This window comes from Medicago sativa, chromosome 6 (assembly GCF_051527215.1).
Source record: "Medicago sativa cultivar Bolivia chromosome 6, Bolivia_mono, whole genome shotgun sequence".
Lineage (NCBI taxonomy): Eukaryota > Viridiplantae > Streptophyta > Magnoliopsida > Fabales > Fabaceae > Medicago > Medicago sativa.
This window is the reverse complement of record NC_140754.1, coordinates 13691507-13710412: the sequence shown is the minus strand read 5'-3', so window position 1 is coordinate 13710412 and position 18906 is coordinate 13691507. Positions and strand designations below refer to the sequence as shown.

At 38.4% G+C, this 18906-nt stretch overlaps 1 protein-coding gene and 1 long non-coding RNA gene across 4 annotated transcripts; both read left to right on the top strand.

Annotated features, from left to right (window-relative positions):
* The first annotated feature begins 1335 nt into the window (after positions 1-1335).
* On the top strand, positions 1336-4921 carry LOC146913021 (uncharacterized). 3 transcript variants are annotated; one of them, XR_015013243.1, is made up of 6 exons: positions 1339-2062; positions 2169-2445; positions 2546-2904; positions 2989-3134; positions 3963-4135; positions 4686-4921. It is a non-coding gene; the product is annotated as an uncharacterized LOC146913021 (long non-coding RNA). The 3 variants fall into 3 exon arrangements; XR_015013242.1 differs by having other exon boundaries at positions 1336-2062; positions 2165-2904; XR_015013241.1 differs by having other exon boundaries at positions 1337-2062; positions 2169-2904.
* A 3431-nt stretch (positions 4922-8352) lies between these two features.
* LOC146913020 (uncharacterized) lies at positions 8353-18160 on the top strand. Its single transcript, XM_085720853.1, has 2 exons — positions 8353-9310; positions 18066-18160. The coding sequence occupies exons 1-2, from the start codon at positions 8353-8355 to the stop codon at positions 18158-18160; spliced, it is 1053 nt and encodes a 350-aa protein (XP_085576979.1).
* Positions 18161-18906: the final 746 nt, after the last annotated feature.

Genomic DNA, 18906 nt, shown 5'->3' with positions numbered 1-18906 from the left:
GCACATTAAACCAAATGTTGCAGCCTTTTCATCCATTTTGAATGCTTGCAGGTAAATACTTTGAAAATATTTATTTTTATTAACTTCAATTTAAACATATTTTGTTAATGTGTACGCTGATATTCTCGCTTGAATATGTAACTGATCTCAAATCTTATAATATGATGCAGTAGTTGCAATTCATTTGAGGATGGTTCAAAGCTGTTAGACGCGCTCCGCTTGTTTGATAGCCAAGGTGGATGGTGTAACACATGTACTGTTGATGGGTTACAGAGAACAAGTATGGTTTCCGGCTCAAACTCTATTCGATGAAATGATGCGAATGGATTATTCAATTGCATCTGCCTTTTATAATGCACTCACAGATATGTTGTGGCACTTTGGTAAGGTAAAAAGTCCAACCATTAGAAAGAAAAAAAAATTGAAGTCTTCCGCATCAGTTAGTCTTGTAAGAATTTTGCTCATTTTCTGTTTTTTATTAATAAAATTGATTTTAACATCAGAAATGCGGAGATAAAAAGGTTACAATTGAAGGAAGACGCCGAAATGTATGGGAAGGTGAATCGTCAATATCTTGCTTGGATCTGCACCTGATGTCTGTTGGTGCTGCTTGTGCAATGGTTCATTCATGGTCGTACTTCCTTCATTGTTCATTCATGTTTCATACACCATTGCACAAGCGCACCATCAGACATCAGCTGGAGATCCAAGCAAGAAATTGACCATTCACCTTTCCATACATTTCGGCGTCTTCCTTCAATTGCAACCATTTTAGCTCCGCATTTCTGATGTTAAAATCAATTTTACTAATAAAAAAACAGAAAATAAGCAAAATTCTTACAAGACTAACTGATGCGGAGAACTTCAAATTATTTTTTCTATTGGCTGGACTTTTTACCTGACCAAAGTGCCACAACATGTCTGTGAGTGCATTATAAAAGGCAGATGCAGTTGAAGATTCCATACGTATCATTTCATCGAATAGAGTTTGAGCCTGAAACCATACTTGTTCTCTGTAACCCATCAACAGTCCATGTGTTACACCATACACCTGGTTATCAAACAAGCGGAGCGCATCTAACAGCTTTGAACCATCCTCAAAAGAATTGCAACGACTGCATCATATTATAAGATTTGAGATCAGTTACATATTCAAGCGAGAATGTCAACGTACGCATTAACAAAAGATGTTTAATTGAAGTTAATAAAAATAAATATATTCAAAGTATTCACTACAAAAAAACTGGTAAATAGCGGCGGTTCTATTACGACAGTTCCAAAAACCGCCACTATAAACAGTACATTGTGGCAGTTTTAAAAAACGCCGCTATGCACGGTACATTGCGGCAGTTTTACCCGCCCCTATAGACAAAATTGTATTTAACAATTCATAATGGGCATTCTGGCAGTTGTAGCCGCCGGTATTCTCAAAATTATTTTTGTATTCAAACTTTAACATTTCACTTTCCCTCTTCCCTTGTTTTAGTGAAATTATCCCTCTCTTTTCTTCCCTCGTTTTTTTCTTGAATTTATTCTTTATTATTGATTATTAATGTTTTTACCCTAAATTTTTCATAAACCCTCCAAATTGACAATTTCTTCTCTCTCTGAACAAACCCCTCAACTCTCACTCCCCCTTCTCACAAACCCTTTCATCTCTCAAAAGATCAACCTCTCAAACCCTTTCATCTCTCAACCGATCAACCTCTCCACCGTTCTCTCAAACTGAAACCCTTGACCTCTCTTTCTCTGTTCACAGATCCAACCACCTCCCGCCGCCGATTTTTGTCTATTAAAACCCTTTCTCTTTTCCCTCACCGATTCTCTCTTAGATATGAAAAGCAAACTCTACTGAAATAGTTCGAAGCCCTTTGTAATTCATTCTTAGTCGTCGTTCTCGCTGTAGTGAGTGAGTGAGATAGGGTTTACCGAAATGAAGAGAAACGACTGTTGCAGAAGACGAAAGCGAACGGAGAAGAAGACGAATCCGCTGCCGTATCTTCCTCTCGAATTGATCATTCAAATTCTACTGAGGTTACCGGTGAAGTTTTATCTTCTGATTGTAAGGGATTCAGTTTCATGATTTTCATCGATTTATTTGTTAGATCTGAATTTGTGATAGCGTGTTTGATTTTCTTTCATTTGACTTTTTTTTACCTTCAAGGCAGGGGCTTTAATGTTGGCACGAATCTGTCATAAAAAGCTGCTAAGGACCCAAACAATCCAGATAGACCTTCGACTGCTTTCTTTGTTTTCATGTAAGTTTCAGTGATGATAAAATTGTTTGAATGATAAGTGTTATCATTTATCTTTTACTAACCAATTGGTTGTGGTGAAGTTCGATTTGATTATAATTTGAGTTGCTTGTTTATTTTTGTTGATTTTTGGTCTGAGTTCTGAGAGAGGTTCAATAAGCAAAGTCATAGGAATAAATTTGTTATGCTGGTGAGTTTTGTTATCTAATGATACTGTTCTTAATTATGGTTAATGAAATTTGAATGATGATTTGAGTTTTATCATGCTATTTTCTTTGAATTTCGAGTAGGTTGGCAAAGACGGTGGATAAGAATGGAAAGTGATATTTGATGCTATAAGTAATTCACATTTGTTTCACTGAAGAGAATTTATCAAAATACTTAATCGTGTCTTGATTTTAATATAGATTTGTGATTATGTGGTGTTTAGGACAAGTTTTGTGATTTTGATATAGTCATATCTGTTTTGATTTTAATTTAGTGGTAAGAGTTGCAACTATATTGAATGTTCTTGTTTCTTTGGCCGGATCTTGTTTTGATTGAGGCGCTTTTCCGGCACACAACGCGCCTTTTCACAACTATATCCTCCATGTCTGTTTTGATTGAGGCGCTTTTCCGGCACACAACGCGCCTTCTCACAAGTATTCAGGTGTGATTGTGGCGAGTTTGCTTTAGCACTTCCTTCCAGATCTATGTATAGTGTTTGAATGTCTTATCACACTTTTTGCTGCAGGAATTCACAGCCCGGCCTGATATAGCAGATGATTGTTTTTTGTTGGCTTCAAGGTGTATTCGCTACTGTCCTCAGTTGTTTATCCCCTCGCCAGTTTTTCCTTCGTTAGTTGATTGCTCTATGATTGGGATCACAGTACAACATAGGTATGGTCTCTCCCACACACATACAATTGCACAATGTTGAAAGCATCCTACACTATTCTAAAATGGTATCATTATCATGTGCATTCTCACACTTTTTTTGTGCTTATTTATTCTTGAGATATCAGGAATCCCATAATTATTTTTCATACAGTTCCATGTCTGATTTCCTCGCCTGCATAAATGTCTGCATTTTACTTTTATTTTAGGCTCACTGTCTATAAGTTAAGGCACCATCTGCATGGAAAGAGGGCATGTATGAAATTTTTTGTTTATTATAACATATATAGAGTTACTTAAGGAGTAGATGCTTATTGAAATTTACAAGTGAAATACTTCCCTCTTAAAATACCAGTTATTTTATAACAAGAGACAATATTGATTGATTTTTTTTCTCTACCTTCAAACCTGTTTGTTTTACTTTTTAGTATGATTGCTGCATGTTAACTTTGAGTGCTTGTAACTCTTGACGAGACTATGCTATGTGAGTTGAATGAATATCTCAAAATTTTCAGCATTTTGTGGCATGTTTGTTTACCCTTTCCATGTCTCGCCCACCATATATCGCCCAAATAGCTCTTCGCCTTTCGGGAGTCATTAGAAGAGTTCCTGAGAGAAAAAACCCAATATAACTAAATTGGAATGTAACTTGTAGCCAATTCGATTTGGTTATGCTCTATACCATCATGTACTAAGTTCATTTTCTAAGCTGATTATGACTGCTCCAACATAAATAAAAATCAATTTCCCTAATCAGATGTCAAATATACAAAGTTTTGAACGAGTCCTCTAAATTTCAGAAATTAGTGTCTAATACTACTGCTTTTTCAGTTTGGTGTAGGAGGACGGATGAACTTGTCGATGGCCCTAATGCTTCACATATTACAGCAACTGCAATGGATAGGTGGGAATCAAGATTGGACGAACTTTTCCAAGGGCGTCCATTTGATATGTTTGATGCTGCTTTATCAGATACCGTCAACAGATTTCCTGTTGATATCCAGGTATTGATTAATTTTGTTCACCAAATTAGATATATACATGAAAACCATCATTAATGTTGTTTTCTACTTGAAAGGCAACGAGTGGTGAATGATTTTATGAACTTCCTGCAACCAGCCTAGGTTCTTTTTGTCCCCACATATAATGATTTTGTGGAACACGTAAATATGTTTTTTCTCTCATGGCTAGAAGATAGCAAAGTTAGGAAAAGAAACTAATTGTAAACATGGTTATTATTATTTCATCTAATTCTGTTTGGTGTAATGACTGAATCATCTCAGAGTCTAACTTAGCCAATTCCAAAAGAGCTGTTATTTGGTTACTTTCTTGACTATATCCTTCCATGTAGCTTCTAACCTTGCCATTCTTAACTGCTTTGGAAGTGTTAGCTCTACCAACGTGCCAACCTACTTCAGGACAATAGCACAAGATAAAGATTAAAGACATAAATATTTAGTTGTTGGACGTGTCATAGCATTCTATATTGTTTTTACTTTGGTTTTTTCTCCGTCTTCGCTATAGCATGCAGGCTGATTTGTTCTAATTATGCAGGATTTTGGTTCTATGTGAGGCTATGGTGTGAGATTTATATGGTGCGTGATGAACACAGACAGGGACTGGCAGCATCACTAACTCAAATTTATTGCCACTAGAATAATTTGTTGGACTATGAATGTTACACTATGTATGAAAAATAATTTATATTAGTACTTGTAATTGTTATTTTTGGTGAAATGTTAAAACTGGTGGTACTAGTATTTGTTATTAGTAATAGTAAATTTTTTTTTATAAATTAAATGATCATTACGGCGGTTAAAACTGCCACTATGCATATTTTTTTAAAAAAATAAAATGACAATTATGGCGGCTAAAACTGCCACTATCCGCAATTTTTTTTGCTGAACTATTGTACATTATGGCGTTTGAAACTGCCGCTATACGCAACAAACTAGCCGCCGTTTTCATCAACGCGTATTCTGGCGGTCTACATGGCGGTTTGCATTAAACTGCCATTTTATTCATTGTGGCAGCAAAAATTCCGGCAGTTTTGGAAACTGCCAGTTTAGGTAATAGTGGCGGCTAAAACCGCCGCAATAAGCTAAATTTAGCCGCCGGAATTATCGTGTTTTTTTGTAGTGATTTACCTGCAAGCATTCAAAATGGATGAAAATGTTACAACATTTGGTTTAATATGCAGCTCATACATTTTCTGGAAGAACCACGTTATGTAGTGATGGTCTTGTCATCCCCTCCTATCCTTCATTGTGTCACCAGCATTTTCAGCAGAATTTTGCTCGAACATCTTCAAGATCCGGTCATCCCCAGTCTTCTTCTGAAAAATCATCATCGATAAGCATAGAAGACGATTGATCACTTGGATACTCAACTTATTACGAAGAACCAATAACTCCACATTTGGCTTGATTCCTTTCTCTATCACTGCAAATAAGCAACATAATTGAAGACTCCACTAAACCATTTTTACATATGTACATTTCTTCAAGGTTAGCCCTTTTATTTAATTTATAACTAGTTAACAAAGTTGGTTAGCGTGTAAAATGACCTTTTTCATCACATTGGTTTTTTTTTTATAGTAGATATATATTTTCTCACCTAGTGCTGCCGGCACCTCAATAAAAGTGACTACTCAAGTATATTTATTTTCTTCCTTGATTATAGGGCTACAAGAAAGCAGTGGTGCAGATATAAAAAGAATTAAAAAATGTAAGCAGATTCCAGCATTACAAAATCTGGGAAGATAAAGGTTGATCATGGAGGGATAGTGCTTTTGTGGTACAGATTGTGTTGACTTCCACTCAGTGGCGGATCTTGTCCAAAAAGTTAGGGGGAGCGGCTGTAACATCCCAGACTGCTTACATGATTGCCGACTAACCCCACAAACCAACACGAGTCTTTTCAGCATGCTTTGTCCTCACTCACATGCTTACCGGGAAACTTCCCGGTAGGTCACCCATCCTAGTACTACTCCAAGCCAAGCACGCTTAACTGTGGAGTTCTTATGGAATGGGCTACCGAAAAGAAGATGCATCTTGTTGATATGGGTAGTACCTAACAATTCTTATAAGCCTTCCTTCAATCATGTAGTCCCATACCTACACGGCCTCCGGATCCCTCTCATTCCGTTGTGATTCGGTTCCTCTTATTAACGTGGGGTCATCCTTACGGATAGTGCCCGTTCCAACTGGCGGGAACCTTTCGTATCCAACTGACGGGATATCGAAAGCCACGTTGTGGGTGTTACATGCCCACCAGCTTCCGCCTGGTTCGTCCCCGAACCACACCGTACTGGGAGAGGTCTGCTCTGATACCAAGTGTAACATCCCAGACTGCTTACAGGATTGCCGACTAACCCCACAAACCAACACGAGTCTTTTCAGCATGCTTTGTCCTCACTCACATGCTTACCGGGAAACTTCCCGGTAGGTCACCCATCCTAGTACTACTCCAAGCCAAGCACGCTTAACTGTGGAGTTCTTATGGAATGGGCTACCGAAAAGAAGATGCATCTTGTTGATATGGGTAGTACCTAACAATTCTTATAAGCCTTCCTTCAACCATGTAGTCCCATACCTACACGGCCTCCGGATCCCTCTCATTCCGTTGTGATTCGGTTCCTCTTATTAACGTGGGGTCATCCTTACGGATAGTGCCCGTTCCAACTGGCGGGAACCTTTCGTATCCAACTGACGGGATATCGAAAGCCACGTTGTGGGTGTTACAGCGGCAAATACTAACTAAAATATTATAATTTTTTTTATCATGACCTAGTTCAAACTATAAATATTATTTATGTACTAATTTTAGAATAAGAACCAAGAATTTATGTGCTATAAATCTAGATTTAGAAATAAGAACTAAGAATTGATTCCAACTCTCTCTTATATGTTAGAAAGACTATTTGTTATTAGAACAGTGTTCGGTCGCATACACAAGAAGACTTTTTAATGAAATAACCTAGTAGTAAAGCATTTTTCAATGGTCACAAACATAAATGAACAACGTTTGGTCACAAACACATAAAAAGACTTTTCCCCAAAATACTAAATCATTTTATTATTTGTTATTATTAGAGAAAGTCTTTTAATATATGTGTCAAACACTATTCATTTATGCTTGTGACCAGAGTAACATTCCTCTTTAAAAAAATTGTTATAAAACAATAGATAAATAATTAATGGTTTAAAGAAAAAAAATAGCTATCGAGAGCTACTGAAAGTAGAAGAAAGAGAACAGAAGAAGGGGAAAAAGCAACCGAGAAGCTTCCATCTCGGTTATTCCGATTCTACTTTTGTGTTGCTGCACATTGCAATCAAGGCCAGCTAACGTCATCCCAACATCAACAATCCATAGAGCAACTTTATTACACCAGAAACATTTCTTTCTGTCACACCGAAATCTCAGCGCCGATAGCTTATACGTTAAAAGGAAAGAGAGTTCAAGGAAGGAAAGGAATCGAACGAAATTCGAATCGACGACGATATGGTTGGATACGAAAAATTGAGATTTAGTGTGGATGGTGAAGGAATTGAACTGTGTGTGGGGGTGCCGTGAGAAGAAGGTCACAGTAAGCGTTGCAGTAGCAGTTCTTGAAAAAAAAATTAAAAAAAAATTGGGGGGAGCCATGGCTACCCCCCGCTCCCGTGAAGATCCGCCCCTGCTTCCACTGTGTTGACAATACTGATGCGCTTTACATCGCTGTATGGTTGTATGTGTATTGCAAGGATGTTCGTGGTGAACTGGCTTCAGAGATTTGTCTTTTGTGTCTGCTGTACATGGTTCAGTAAGGTAACCTGTTTGTGAGGTTATAACATAATTTTGATTTTTGTATAAAACCACGTTACATATCAAATGGGAAATTTGTGAATATTATAGGTTATTTATTATAAGCAGCAAATGCGATTCTTTTTTTAGCAACTGCTATATCTTGTAGGAATATATTTATTCTGAGCTCTCCGTATCACTTACGAATATATATTTATTATGAGCTCTTCATATTCATGTTATTTTTGTCCAAAAGAGTTAAGTGAGGGAAAAGTTAAGCTCCCTCATGAATGAATATCATTCTGATAAAACTAATCCACAAAAGCCAATGCCAAAACTAGATGTAAAAGTCGTAACATGAACAAAGGACTTATGTGAAGGACGATGACTCTTCAGAGACAAGAGTTGCAATTCTTCTGTTGAAGAGAGATTCAGGATGGGAGTTGACGAACTTCTTGAGGAGAATCTAGAATTTTGGATGAAATTCAGTACTTCTTTCACTGAGATACCAAAATATGTCCAGAAGAGCAAGTTCTATGCTGTTCACATGCCTTTGTCCAGAAGAAGGGCCATCACTACTTTAACAGGTTTTAGTCAAGGAAGTTTTCCTTTCTCCTATCTGGGTCTGCCCCTCTTCAAAGGGAAGCCCAAAGCTTGTCACATTAAGGCAATTTTTGATAAAGTCATTGCGAAAATGGGAACTTGGAAAGGGAGACTCTTGTCCATTATGGGAAGGGTCCAACTCATAAATGCTGTTGTTAGTAGCATGCTTGTTTACTCCTTCCAGATTTACAAGTGGCCCAACAGTTTGCTCTCTGCTCTAGCTAAGCATATGCGTAATTTCCTTTGGAGTGGAGATGTTCAACAACGAAAAATCTGCACTGTTTCTTGGAGCAATGTGTGCAGACCGCTTGGGAGAGGTGGGTTGGCTGTTAAAGACCCCATTGCTGCCAATAAAGCTGCTCTGTTATATCTGAGTTGGAAATTGCTTGTCTCTGATGATCAATGGGCTCAGATTTGCAGAAAGAGATTCCTAAAGCAAGGGAAGGCGAAGGGCTACCATTTCACTTCGTCTGTTTGGCATGGTATGAGAAACAACGTCTCTGTTATAGCTCACCAGGCTACTTGGAGTGTGGGTAATGGGGAGAAGGTTTATTTTTGGACTGATAAGTGGTTGGATGCACCTATTGTTGAACGTTGGCACATACCAGCCAGGCTGCACCATCTGCTCAACATGAAGGTTTCTGACTTCATAGACTCTGGTTCCTGGAGCCTTCCAGATTTCCTCATTAATAAGGACAGCCTTCTTGCTAATGAGATCCTTAGCATGCCTTTGCCGATTGGTAACCTCACAGACAAGCTTCATTGGAACTCCTCTGCTGATGGCTCTGAAGGTGAGAAAAACACAAGAAGGGGGGTTGAATTGTGTTTTAGAAAAATTCTTCGTTTCTCCTAAAAACTGAACACACTGATCAGAAGCTAAGCGAGACAGCTTCTGAAGTGATAATCAGAATCTAAATGCAGCGGAATAAAACAGAGAGAGAGAAGAAGAACGACACAAAGCAATTATACTGGTTCATTCCACAATCCGGAAGTAGTCCAGTCCCCCTTGCACTTCCAAGGAGATTTCACTATAAGTAATATCTGATTACAAATGCTCAAGCACACAAGCAAGAGACTTCCAATGCTCAAGCACACAAGCAAGAGACTTCCTTTGCTCAAGAACACAATCAAGAGACTTCCTGCTCAAGCACAACTGCAAGAGACTTCCTAACTAAACAAAATTACACAGAAAATTGTTTAAGGTTGAACACTTGATATACAATCAGAGGTGCTCACAATACAAATCAGATACAGACTCAATGGACTTAAGAATTTCTAAGATATGACTTTGAGACACAGAAATTCTAAGTGAATGCAGAACAATTTCAGCAGAGGTTTGGTACTTGTGAAAATCTTGTGAGTCTTTCGTTCAGCGTTCTTGCATTACCAATTCTCTAGGTCTTCACTCCTTTATATAGAGGTGTGAAAGAGACGTTGTGAAATTGCCAGCACACCAAAGAGTCGTTGTTGAAGCTTGATCTTTCACCAATGATCTTATGCCTGATTTGGTTGTTGTCCTATGAAGAACCAATTTGAAAACCATTCCTTATCCAAAGGAACATATATGCAGGCGAGACCGTATTCTGGAGCTGTTTTCTTGTCTTGAAGCGCGGACACAAAACAGAGTAGTGGAGAACGTGGTTGTATAATTCGTACAAAGTACAATGTCAACGCTTTCGTCCAAATCGCAAGCACAAGCCTTCAAACACGTTTGAAATGACCGTTGCAAAACTCCACTAATCCTTTGTTTGTGTTTTCGAATCCAATAGACAGCTTTTGCACTGATAATTCTTCAATTCCTGAATCTTTTGCAAATCCAGTTGAGATTCAGCTTCTGGTGAAATGGCTTCTGATGAGGCAGCTTCTGATGATGCAGCTTCTGATGATATGACTTCTGCAGCTTCTGATGACGCAGCTTCTGATGATGTGGCTTCTGGACCTCTTGTCTTCAGAAGCACTATTCTTCAGGAGCAACTTACTTCAGGAGCGCTATTTCTTCAGGAGCAGCTTAACTTCAGGAGCAACTTACTTCAGGAGCGCTATTTCTTCAGGAGCAGCTTGACTTCAGGAGCGCTTTGCCTTCAGAATCATCTAAGCTTCATTTTCTTTTGCTCTTTCTTTGCTCATTCAGAACCAATGATGATGTACCTTTATAATTATGGTCCTGTACACTTGAACAAATATTAGCTAGACCAATTTACAATTTTTAATACCTTGTTATCATCAAAACTCTTTAAGGTTCATTGTTAAACACATTTTGTTCCAACAATCTCCCCCTTTTTGATGATGACAAACAAAAGTATTTAAAATTGATCAATTGTTGTTAATCTAATTAACAAGTTGACTTTGGGGTTCTGAGGTTTGTAAGCTCAGAATCTGAGGTTTGTAAGCTCAAACTCCCCCTGAGTCTGATAGTCTTTAAGGTGAGGTTTGTAAGCTCCCCCTAAGTTCTATCCAGGTTAATTAAATTCATTTTTCGCGCAATAATATTATCAGAGCTTAAAAACAAAATTGAATCATTGAAAGAATTAACTTATAGATAAGAAGAATGGTTCAATTAACTTTACTTGAATTTTGATACTCCTTCGTTCGTTCATAGCTTATACCAATAAGGTAAAAAAATGATAGAAGTTTTTCAAAAATTTCAAATGCCATTAATGGGGCTCAGAGCCTTTAAATACTTGTCACATATACTCCCCCTTTTGTCATTATCAAAAAAAATTGAAATAAATTTAAGCAAAAAAGACAAAAAGATATGAGAAAAACTCAAACATGAGAGAGTATAATAGGAATTTAACTAAATAAATCAGAGCAAAAAAATGAACATGTATATTCAATTGTCAGAAGCAGCTAGACAGTCAGAATCAGTAAGCATTCAGAAGCAAGAGAATTAAGACAAGATGGTTTCAGAAGCAAGGACTAAGAAAATAAAACAAACAACAAACAAAAAGTAAAACACAAGGGTGTGCAACTAAGGGTTGGTTTGTTGTTGTTTCTTCATCTCCTCCATTTCTTCAATCTTCTTCTGCAACAGTTCTTCAAGTTGTTGTTGCCTCTGGAGAAGAGCTTGTTCCCTTTCCTTAGCTTCTTGCTGCTGCTCTGCCATCTGTTTCTTCAGAAGCTTACACAACCTGGCTTCTCTGGTCAAGTAATCCGTTTCAAAGAAGAAAGGCTGGTTTACCAGGAGCAGTGTAGAACTTCTTACTCTAAGACTCTGATTCACATGCTCCATTAGCCTTCTGACTGATGCTTGCTTGACTCTGATGCATTTAGCCTTGATTTCTTTGATAAGCTCAGCTGCCCGGTTCTGAAGAGATACCCAGGAGTCTTCATATGCACTTGTGAGATCAATTGTCCTTCTTTGATCCACCAGATTATGCATCTGACTCAGAATTGTCAGAAGCTCAGAATTAATATATCCAGATTCCAGGATGTTTGAGGGTGGTTGTTCAAGGATTTCAAGATCAGAATCACTGATTTCCAAATCTTGAACAGGGTTAGGAACTGGAATGGTAAAGTGTGTTTGTGTGTTAGAAGATGTAGGCTGGTTAGAAACAATGTGTGTGGTGGAGGTTGAGGCTTGAACATTGACTAGAGAGATGTCAACATCCATGGGAGTTGGTTCTGGGGAGTGTTCAGGTAAAGGTTGAAATTCAGTTTCAGTTGGTGGTTGTTGTGGTGAAGATGATGTTTGAGTGTTGAGTTGGGGGTCAATGGTAGCTATTGGTGATTGTGGGGGTGTTGTGGGTTTATGTGGTTCAGGTGTTTGTTGATGGGGGTTTTCTGAAACAACGTTTTCAGAAGCAGTTGCTTCTGGAGTTGTTTCAGAGGCCTTTTCTGAAGTAGATTTGTCTATGGGTAACTCACCTGAGTAGTGGAGAGCAAGATTGTCTAAGACAGAAGTGTCATCTATTGGTTCAGGTGCTGATGGTGAAGAGGGTGAAATGGGGATAGAGGTGACTGGAATCTGGATTACCTGATCTGCAGGGCCAGCTTCAGAAGTGATCTTCTGTGGATCAGCAGATTGAGGAACTGCTTCTGAAGTTCCCTCTTCTGGAGCATTTTCAAAAATGAGCATCATATCGTCTTCCTCATTGTCTTCAGTAGACTTACCAGCAATGGCTCTTACTTCAGCCAATTTCTCTTTGAAGTACCTATCACAATCTTCCATACCCAAGGCCTTGAGCTTTTCATCTCTTTGATGAGTGTATTGTGCTTTTAGATCCTTTTTGTCTGAAATAAGTTCAGAAGTACGTTCATCTGCCATCCTTTTCCTTATTGGAGTCATCTCAACCATAGGACTCACAAGTTGAAGGGGAGCCTTCTTCTTCTTCAGCTTGGGATCAGCCTCTTCTTTCTCCATTTCTTCAAGAGCTTCCTCCAGCTGCTCTTGAGTGATTACCAAGTCTGCCTTACCTTTTCTTCTCTTCTGTGGAATAGAAGCAGCACCAATCTTCTGCATCTTTCCTTTATCCTTGATAGAAATAGGTTTAGATTCAGACTTAGCAACTTTAGCAATGGCAGCTTCTGACTCAGTACTAGTTCTGACCTTCTTTCCTTTAGTAGGAGCAGCATCAGATTCAGAACTAGTTCTGGCCCTTTTCCCTTTAGGTGCATCAGAAACAGCAGCTTCTGACACAGCAACTGCTTTGGCCTTCTTGCCTTTCCCTTTAGCAAGAGCAGCTTCCTCCTGAGACCTCGCATCTTCCTCCAAGACGTACTCAACTACTGATTGAACTAGGAAATCAGAGTCACTTTCCTTAAAGATGGGAGGAAAGTCCCTGATTATCTCAGTTTCAGCAGTTGTCATCTCTAACCACTTTTCATCTTTAGGGGCTTCTTTGATGAACTTCATAGAGCATAAGCTCCTGCTACTGATAGTCCTTTCAGCAGTAGAGACTTCGAAACATCTATCAGAAGCACTCCTTGTCCTTTTTAAGAACTTCAGCACCCTTCCTTGATAAAAGATTTCAGACAGCAATCTTCCATAGGGTACTTGTTTTCTTCCTCTGATAGTGCTTTCATTTATGGCCCAGCAGAGATGATCCATTACATATCTTGGGAAGTTTATCTTTTCCAGAATAGCCATGAAGTAAATTGCTAGCTTCTGTTGATTGTTGGGTTGGTCAGATCCTCCTGCTCTTTGAAAGAAGCAATCATTACTGAATTTCACCAACATCCTGTTGTGAATCTCCATTTCAGAAGGCTTTGCATCTTTCTTCCCACCCAAAAGAGTGTTGAAGTAACCTTGTAGCAGGACATCTTCCTTCCTGACTATTTCTTGGAATCTTCCCTCTGCATCCATCCTACAAGCTTTAGCTATAACGTCCTCAGTGATGGTTATAGGAATGCCCATCACTTCAGACCTTATTTCTAAGCTATCAAATGATGTAGGATTCATATCCATGACCATTTTCCCTTTCTTTGACCCAGCTTGTTTGCTTACGACTTTTGCAGGCTTTTCATTGTACACTTCAGCTTTTAACCAAAAGTCCTTGACCAAGTTCACATATGTTGGCCCATTTAGCATCTTGAAATACTCAGACAGCATCTGAGTCTCTATCAATCCTTCCATGTTTACTTCATACTTCTTGAGTGAAGCAAAATCCACCGGTGACTCTACTTGAACTATTAAGGATTCCCATGGAATATCCATAGTCTTCTCTTTGTAGATGGACCCAGATTCTGATACGCTTTGCTTGTTTGATGTAGATTCTGAAACTTTTGAGCTTGATGATGCCATTTGATGATTGACGAAGATTTGAAGAAGATGAAGATTTTAGGGTTCTAAGGTTGAGAGAATGCGCTTACTTCGCAAGAGGTTTGAGAGCAAATGTGTTTGTTGTGAGTGAGTAGTGTGTGAATTGACAAAGTGTTAAAAGTAAAACGATTGCAATTCAAAAGAGACAAACAAACATAACATTAATGACAAAATTGGGGGCGCGTGAAAAGTACTTTCAAAGCTTTTAAATCATCATTGCCCTTTTAGTTATACACCAACACATACAGGCCACGTAAGAAGTTCACAGAGTAACTACCAAGTTAGTGGGCCAGAAGTTATTTTTTAAAAGGTAACTTCCAACGTTTCCACTAATTCAACTATTCAGAAGCAACAAATCCAGCTTCTGGACTTCAGATGCTGACGTCATCATCAGAAGCGAGTTTTCCTCAGAACCTCAATAAAGAGCTTCTGATGGACTACCGCTTCTGAACTAACTTCAGAACCTAAAATCCTATTCAGGAGCAAGCAAGCATTTAATCAGATACAAAGTGCATGTTCAAATTTTTCTTTATAAAATCAAATCTTTCAACAGTTAAAGGCTTAGTAAATATATCAGCCCATTGATTTTCAGTATCAATGAATTGTATATCTAAAATTCCTTTTTGAACATAATCTCTGATAAAATGGTGTTTGATTTCAATGTGCTTCGCTCTTGAATGCAAAATTGGATTTTTAGACAAACAAATAGCAGCAGTATTATCACAATAAATGGGAATACTGTTAGCAGTTATCTGATAATCTTCCAACTGATGTTTCATCCAAAGTAGTTGTGTACAACAACTTGCAGCTGAAATGTATTCTGCTTCTGCTGTAGACATAGCAATAGTTGTTTGTCTTTTGCTAGCCCAGGATATAAGATTATCACCCAGAAATTGACAATTGCCACTGGTTGACTTTCTTTCAATCCTATCACCAGCATAATCAGCATCACAGAATCCAATTAGCTTATAATCTAAGGATTTCCTATAAAGGAGTCCAAGATTGGTCGTTCCTTTCAAATACCTGAAGATTCTCTTGACAGCAGTCATATGAGATTCTCTAGGATCTGATTGGAATCTTGCACACAAGCATACACTGAATAAAATATCTGGCCTAGATGCAGTGAGGTATAACAAAGAACCAATCATACCTCTATACAGCTTCTGATCTACTTTAGCTCCTTCATCTTCTTTGCTTAAGGTGCACGTAGGGTGCATTGGAGTGTTCATCACTTTACAATCTTCAAGTTTGAACTTCTTCAGAAGCTCCTTTGTGTACTTGGATTGATGAACATAGACTCCATCTTTGCATTGATTGATTTGAATGCCCAGGAAGAACTTCAGCTCTCCCATCATGCTCATTTCAAATTCATCCTGCATTAACTCAGAAAATTCCTTGCAAAGAGATGCATTAGTAGAACCAAATATTATATCATCAACATATATTTGCACAACAAGAATATCTTTCTCAAGGGTCCTTCTGAAGAGTGTAGTATCAACCTGTCCTCTTTTAAAATCATTTTTGATTAAGAAATTACTTAGTCTATCATACCAAGCTCTGGGAGCTTGTTTCAAGCCATATAGTGATTTCTTCAGTTTAAAAACATGGTCAGGATATTTAATATCCTCAAATCCAGGAGGTTGCTTGACATACACTTCTTCTTCTATGACACCATTTAGAAATGCACTCTTGACATCCATTTGATATAATATTATGCCATGATTAACTGCATAGGAAAGAAGTAACCTGATTGCTTCCAATCTTGCAACTGGAGCAAACGTTTCAGAGTAATCAATGCCTTCTTGTTGACTATACCCTTGTGCAACAAGCCTGGCTTTGTTTCTTGTTACTTCACCTTGCTCATTCAGCTTGTTTCTGAATACCCATTTTGTTCCAATAATGTTCTTGTGCTGAGGTTTGGGTACCAGATCCCACACATCATTTCTTTGAAATTGATTCAACTCTTCTTGCATAGCTAGGATCCATCCATCATCTGAAAGTGCTTCATCAACTGTTGTAGGTTCAATCATTGAGATTAGTCCAATCATTGACTCTTCTTGTCTGAAATGTGATCTTGTTCTTCTTGGACTATCTTTGTTTCCAATGATTAGCTCCTCAGGATGTGAAGACTTGTGTTTGAATGTGTTTCTGGGAGGATCTTCTTGATGTGAGCCATCTTGTTCTTCATCAGAAGCAGCTTCATCTTGTGCTTCTGATGTGGGTTCAGCTTCTGGACTATCTTCAGATTCAGCTATCTGATCAGGTTCTGGAGTAGCTTCAGGAACCTGTATCTCTGCAGAACTTTCACCTTGCTTTGAAGTTTTATCTTCAAGCTCCTTGTCATCAAATTTAACGTGCATAGATTCTTCAACACAAAGTGTTTCTGAATTATACACTCTGTATGCCTTTGACCTTTCAGAGTAACCTAAAAAGATTCCTCTTTGGGCCTTGGCATCAAATTTCTTTAGGTAGAGCTTGTTGTTCAGAATGTAACATGTACATCCAAATTGATGAAAGTAAGAGATATTGGGTTTTCTTCCTTTAAAGAGTTCATGTAACACCCATATTTGAAAATATCTAGAATATTCAAAAGAGTGCTAAGATTGATACTGGATACATTAATTATACAATAATTATACAACATCAAGTCTTGAGTCTACATACATCAACGTTCCAAGGTTCTTATGTTACATTCTTACACCAAGTTGTGCTACAATAAGGTACAAGACAATATATATACATAATATCACGACTCATAATGTAACATATGCATCCTTAATCTACACCATGAAAGCTCCAAGATAACACAATCACTCCATGACCTTTTCTTTACCTTTACCTCGGGATACCTGTGAACCTGAACAAAATAAGGAGTTGGATGAGACATAATGCCTCAGTGAGTTCTTCCTAGGCCTAAGCTATTGATAACCTTGGGGGAAAACCTACGGTTATCACGTGACTAAAATACAACCTGCCGGTTGATTATACGTGTGTGTGGTCATTTATGTCTAGACGGATGTGCACACTAGAAACCGTCTTAGAACCTTCATAACATGTTATAGGCTTTTACTATATCATACGTGTCATGGCGGTGAAGGGATCCTAATACCGCTTTGCTAAGGTACGCTGAACGCACATAAGTCTACACTAATTCATGACACAACCTATACCAGACGAATAGGGGAACCTAAGTTCATCTTCGGCAAATCATTCATTTAATAATCTAACATAATCGCTTCATGCATAGTCATATTCGTTCAATCATTATGTTAGCGTGAATCAAACAACATTATCTTGGTTCGTTTTATGGAGAGCCCCGGGTGGAGTAACCCCGAGAACTATCCCATACATGACCGATGTACGTACATCGGACTCCCTCGGTGTCGTGCGGGTCCCTTACGGCTTGAATCGTTCCCCTTAGGTCGGGAACCTCTTGTATCCCCCTGACGTGGATAGCAAGAGACACGAGCACCTACATCTTATATTAGTCATGTTCATATACAACATACTCATACTTGTACATAGGCGTAGAAAATATTCTTAGCATCATAACTCATGTAACCTAGAAAGTAATATGACATTCTGTTCTCAACAACTATGTCGAGGCTCTAGTTTATTCCCTTCCTTACTGCTTTCTACCCGAATACCCGGCTTAACCTCTCTTGTGCCTTCCTTGACGTACATGTTAAGATTACCATGATTCTTGATTCGATGTTGCTTGAAGTTAGGTGCATTGATTAGATGTTGTTTTGGGGTTATAAAGTTATAAATTGTTGAAAGGAAAGCATCGGAACGCACCACGGACCCTGAATTGGACCAACAGGCCAAAGCAAGTTGGCCAAGTCCAGAGAGCCACGCTATTGGCGCAGCTGGGGCGTAGCCCTTGCTGAGGAATTTCGCTATTAGCGTATATTTCGCTAATAGCGTGGTTCCTCGGGTCTGTGGTACAAATTTTGCTATTTTTGACCCCAAACTCATCCCAATCGTTCCTGCAAGGCACCAAAACATCCAGCAACATACATATATATTATAAAACATCTTCATAGCATTATTAACATGTATCAGACAAGATCAAGGCAAAAGGGATAAAATTCTCATATTTTCTAGTCTTAACATAAATCATGCTTGGCTTGCAAATTAAACACATAATCCCCAATGGTGGGTTCTATCTAAGAACTCACTTGAAGTGTTTGAAGTTGTTTACAAGTCCTCCTACTTCAAAACCCTAGATCACTACTCTTGCTTGAGAAGGTAAAAAGGTTGAAGATGCTTGCTCCTATCCACCCATGATTCACTTGATCACTTGCTCTTAGTATCTTGAACAACTTTGAGCAAAAGATTGAAGGATTGGATCGGTTCCTAGAGAGAGAAGAGAGAACAAGAAAAGTTTCTATACCTAGAGAGAGAAGCTTGTATGAAAAATGAATATTTTGGGCCAAAATTCCTTATGTAGTCCTTAAGCTCAATTGACCATTATGCCCTTTCCTTAATCGTGTACATTTGTATCGTTCTCAGATATTACGTTAGTTCCTAATACGCGGGATATTACATTCTACCCCCCTTAAAAAAAAATTTCGTCCTCGAAATTCAGAAAATACCTGAAAACAAATGCGGATACTGGTTCAT